This window comes from Tupaia chinensis, unplaced genomic scaffold (assembly GCF_000334495.1).
Source record: "Tupaia chinensis unplaced genomic scaffold, TupChi_1.0 Scaffold000197_1, whole genome shotgun sequence".
Taxonomy (NCBI): domain Eukaryota; kingdom Metazoa; phylum Chordata; class Mammalia; order Scandentia; family Tupaiidae; genus Tupaia; species Tupaia belangeri.
Genome location: NW_006159672.1, coordinates 8434612 through 8439767, shown reverse-complemented (window position 1 = coordinate 8439767; position 5156 = coordinate 8434612). Strand labels below are relative to the sequence as shown.

The 5156-nt window shown below is 52.4% G+C and overlaps 1 protein-coding gene across 1 annotated transcript; it reads left to right on the top strand.

Moving 5' to 3' along the window:
* Positions 1-59: 59 nt before the first annotated feature.
* CUNH1orf35 (chromosome unknown C1orf35 homolog) lies at positions 60-2597 on the top strand (the record flags this gene model as incomplete). The annotated part of the gene is given in 7 exon segments (XM_014587258.2): positions 60-210; positions 493-538; positions 641-723; positions 831-903; positions 1030-1115; positions 2017-2151; positions 2327-2597. Coding segments are annotated over 7 exon segments (632 nt in total), but the record flags the coding sequence as incomplete, so codon positions are not given.
* Between the last annotated feature and the right edge of the window lie 2559 nt (positions 2598-5156).

Genomic DNA, 5156 nt, shown 5'->3' with positions numbered 1-5156 from the left:
GGGCGGTGATCCTGGCAGTCTGCGGGCGGGCGCGGGGCTCACAGCGCCTCCATCCGCAGGCAACTCGCTGATGGCGCCCGTGGGCCGCTGGCAAAAGGGCCGCGACCTCACCTGGTATGCAAAGGACCGGACGCAGCGAAAAGGACCGAGTCGCGAAGAGGAGCTGGCGGCTGTGCGGCAGGCGGAGCATGAGGCGCTGCTGGCTGCGCTGTGAGTGTCGCCTTGGGGGCTGCTCGAGGGAACAGGGGCTATGTGGACTTGGACAAGGGTATCTGGGGCTGCCCGTATCTGGGAGCAAGGCTGCCCAGGGTGGGATCGGGAGCCAAGAAAGCAGGGATTGCGTGGACCTAGGGTTGTAGGAAGGGAAGCTACACAAAGTTGGAGCTGTTTTGATAGATGGTAGCCCTAGGGGGTGGGGTAACGGGGACTGAAGGCGTTAGTGTAGGATGAAGGTCTGTCGTGCCCTGACTCCTCCTTCTGGCCCTTTCTCAGCGGCTACAGGGACGTGAAGAAACAGCCGACAGGCCTGAGCAAGGAGGTAATCCTTCGGGGTGTGTGGTGCTTGGGGTCCCGAGAGGGAAGGCTGGGGGCTAGGTCGCCCTGGGACAGGGTGGATTGCCTCCCTGTTCTTCCTTTGCAGGACTTCGTGGAGATCTGCAAGCGAGAAGGAGGCGACCACGAGGAAAAGGGCGTGGACCGGCTGCTGGGGCTGGGGAGCACCAGGTGTGGGCAGGGACACCTGGGCTAGGTGGTAGTCCATGGCGCGTGCCCTCTTCCTGCCCCACCCCCTCCCCGACAGGGATCGTTCTTACTAGCGTATTCTCTCACAGTGGCTCCGCAGGCCGCGTGGTGCTTTCCCGGGAAGATAAGGAAGCTGCCAAGCTGGGGTTGTCAGTTTTCACGGTAACATCCCGTTTTAAACGCACGGAGTCCCTCATGAGGCTGGGAAGGGGCTGGGACTGCCTGGAACGGCTTGGGCTGTGGGGCCCTCCTATTCTCCTCCCCTCCAGAGGATGGCTTCTCTTGTAGCACCACCGCGTGGAGAGCAGCGGTCTGAGGACCTCCCCAGTCTCTGCCAAGAGGAAGCCACGTACAGAGGACAAGGCAGAGTCATGGTAAGGGTGCATCTTGTATGTCTTTGTGCGTTCTCCAGATAGAAGCTTGACTTGGGGCTGGGCTACTTAGGCAGAAGTCAGCTTGTCTTTGTGTACAAATTATCTGCCCTGTTTTCTTTCCATCCCACTTATTTCTGATTTGTCCTGTGAATAAGCTTCTGGGGTCACTGTAGGAACAGAGAGATTCTAAGTGCAGCCAGCAAGGCTAGGGAGACTGTCCTACAGGAAGGGCGTGCATGGAAGTGTCAGATCAACCTCAAGGGGCAGGAGTGGGATGGGGGTCTTAGTGGCTGGGGAAGCCATGGCCCCAGGGGGCCTTTTCCTGCCATCAGCCAGGAACAGCTGTAGCCCTACTAGGGAGGACTGTTCCCCTGTTGTGTCCTCTGGAGATTCACTGGGGATTGGGGTATGAACCTTGACCTTGAGCCACAGGCTATTTCTGGAAGCCTGAGGACCCAGAAGTCAGTTACCATTCCAGGGTACCAAGCCCAGTGAGGGGTACAGGCAGGAGAGTGTCACTTGGTTGAGGGCTAGGAAGGTGGCCAGGTGGGTTTCCAGAGCAATGGTTGGCTGGACAGAGCTTTGAGACTGGTAGCTTGTGGTTGTCTGTTACAGCTTACTGTCATGATGGGGATATTCCATATGTGCCTCTCATCGTGGCAACCAATGCCATGTGGCTGTTTAGTCCGTGAGGTGTAGCCCATCTGACCGAGGAGCTGAATTTTTGTTTAATCTGATCTGACTTAAATTGAAAGAACCACATGTAGGTGCTAGTTACCACAGAGGACAAAGTAGGAGTTTGTAACCCCCCTCCCAATTACTTCCCCTCCAGCCTTGGTCACTGAGTACTCCATCTGCCCCATAAGAGGTAGAGGCTGAGGCCCTTTCTGTGTTCTTATAGCTCTGAGAGCCACAAGAAAAGCAAGAAAGAGAAGAAAAAGAAAAAGAAGAAGAAACACAAGAAAGAGAAGAAAAAGAAAGACAAAGAACACAGGAGAGAGGCCAGTGCCTCCTCTTCACCCCCAGCTTCTGCTCGGTAGGCCCAGGTCCCGCTCTGCCTTGGGGACCAGGTGGGAGGATCCTGCAGCTCCCCTGGTCAGGGTGGCTGGATAGGGGTTGCAGGACAGCAACTGAGGCTCTCAGAGCCTGGTTGGGTTGACCACCCAGCAGCACCACCTCCCTAAACATCTGCCCCTCCCTGGTCTCCCTAGGCCTGGCCACAGCAGACATGATTCTGACTCCTCCCCCAGCTGCAAGAGGAGGAAGTGAAGCCACAGTGGGGATAGTAGAAGGAAACTGTCTCACAAACGGCATGACAGACTCTGATGCTTGAAATTTGTAAAGCTGGACAATGGAGAAAAGAGCCTGGGTCAGCTCACTGGCCCACTGCGGGGTCTCAGCATTAGACTCCTCACTGAGGCAGTGAGACTCACCTATAAGGTCTCACCCTCAGTGAAGTCTCACTTGTTTGGGGTGAAACCAGCAACTGCCCCCTTTACATGACCCTGAGTGTGGGTCTCCTAGACATTAAGGGCTGGCTGGCTGTAGAGAGGAGGGGCTGAGCTGTGAGGCCTGGGTGTCTACAGAGGCCAGTGTGCTGAGGGCTGTGCCCTAAGCCTTATCCTGATGGCCCCTAGCTTTAAGGTGATGGCCTCTGGCCACAGCTTGGTGAAGAAGAGTCTACCTGGAAGGTTCTGCCAGAGACCAGGCTCCCTCCTCCCTGTCTTGTTTTGGGCTGCAACAATTTCAGATCCCAAAGCCAAGTAGGGTTACTTCTATTTTTCTTTGTATGGAGTTACTTTTTGGACTTAAAATAAATTTATTTTAAAAGAAAAGCAAATTATCAGACTAAATGGAAAGAATGTTTGTGTTAGGAATTACTGAGACTCTGTACTTCCTGTGCTTCCCAGAGGCCTTGGCTTCAATGTGGGGATTTCTTTTTTTTTTAATTATTAATTTAATTTTATTTATTCATTCATTTTATTTATTTATTTTTTAATTTGATCAGAAAGACACACACAGAGAGAGAGAGAGAGAGAGAGAGAGAGAGAGAGTGGTGAGTGAGAAAGCAAGCCACCAGGTCTGAGACTCGAACTGTGGTTGGCCATGTGGGAATCCAGGGCTCTTACCCACCGCGCCACTTGCCGGCCCCAATGTGGGGATTTCTAATAATGAGGGAAAGCTGGAGGCCCAGAAAGATATAGAGAGAGAGAGAGTGGTGAGTGAGAAAGCAAGCCACCAGGTCTGAGACTCGAACTGTGGTTGGCCATGTGGGAATCCAGGGCTCTTATCCACCGCGCCACTTGCCGGCCCCAATGTGGGGATTTCTAATAATGAGGGAAAGCTGGAGGCCCAGAAAGATATTTGGCTAGATACAGGGGCTTGAAGACAAAATTCCAGTCCTTGGGTCTTTAGTTCACTCTGCACATAAAAATTATGTTTTCCCTGTACTGTTTCAGCAGACGAAGGTTGAGCCAGGGCAGGTTTGGACCAAGTACAACTTATAGGGCCCCACCTAGGACAGTCCCTTCCTGTGGACACTGCTCATAGGGAGGACAAATCTTGGCTCTGCTGGTAGGCACATTTCCCCAGGACAGCCACCCTTACTTTCCTCACTTGGCACGTGCCAGGTGGATTGGCAGTGACCCTGCCCACCAGATGTCTACACAAAAGGAAACTCTTGAGGGATGGACATGAGAGGGGCCTCAGTGTGGGAGCCAAGGTCCCCATGGCACTTGCTGGCCCCTGCTCTTACCTCTCCCTCCTACTTGGCAAATGCTCTCCTCCCACAGCCAGTACGGGCCAGGAGGTGCTAGGTGGCAGAGACCGGCCAGAAGGTAATCATATTGTAGACACACATACACACACAGTCCTGACCAATGGTGACAGGCTGAAATGTTTCTAGGAAGTTCTTATTCATATACCCAATGAGAAATGACTGAGTGGAAGAGAAATATTTCCAGAAGTTTTTCTCACACAGAGGACTGACCTAGGGTATTAGAAGTGTCCAAATACTCAGGAGTAGAATTCTCACAACCTGGAGCCTGACAGGTTGGAAAGAAGCTGACAGTAGGTGAACACAGGCAGAGACGGCAGTGCTTGGGTAATCACCTGTACTTTTAGTATAAGAGTGGTTCTCTCCCATCCTGTCCATCTTCCAAGAGGCAGTCTGTTGGTAGTGGCACTCAAGTACTGGAGAGCCCGTGAAATAGTTAAGAGATTTTATTCTAATAGCTATAATTACAGTGCTTGTTTGTCGAAATGAAAACTGAAAACAAGTATACAAAACAGTTGATTACTAATCGTGTATTGAAAGCAGTAAGAGGTTCCACGACACCAAATAAACCAGTTCTGAGGTTTTCCCCAAGATAAATTTAACAGCTCCAGCTTCTTCAGTGTTTTATCAAAATACAAAAGAAAAAAGTAGAGGTCGTCTTTTTCGATGGCAAATCGGACCCTTGCAGGCTGAGGGAGAGAAAGCTACTTCACACATGGAGATGGGGGTGCTCCAGAGGGGCTTGGTTCTAGAATGGACCGACCCTCCCGGCTTGCACGTGCTCCTGCTGGTGAGACCCCATATATCCCGCCAACGTCCGAGCAAGCGTGCAAGTGAGTGCTGGGAACAGCAGGGGCTCCCGTTCTGGCCACACGCTGACCAAGGGAAAGGCCAGGGCCCTGTGTCCCCTGAGATGGCCGTGGCTGACCACATAGACCCCTCCTATAGGGCCATGGGGCCTAGCCTGGGGAGGAAAGAGTCAGGATGCTGTGGCCTCCCAGCCTGTCCCCTAGTTGACTGCGTGAGCACAAGTACAAGCACAACGCTATGGAATGCAGGGTGACCCAAAGACAAGCGAGTCACAGGGATCTCTATTGTGACCATGCAGAATTGATCGCAGTTTTGTCACTGTCTCTCACGTTCCCAAAGGGGAACAGATGATCCGATGGACTAGTTTTCAGGCCGTTACTGCAAAACCTACACTAGGCATAGTCTCCCTTCTGTGTGTTCAAGTGTTCTCCTTATCTTGTATTTTTAACTATTTT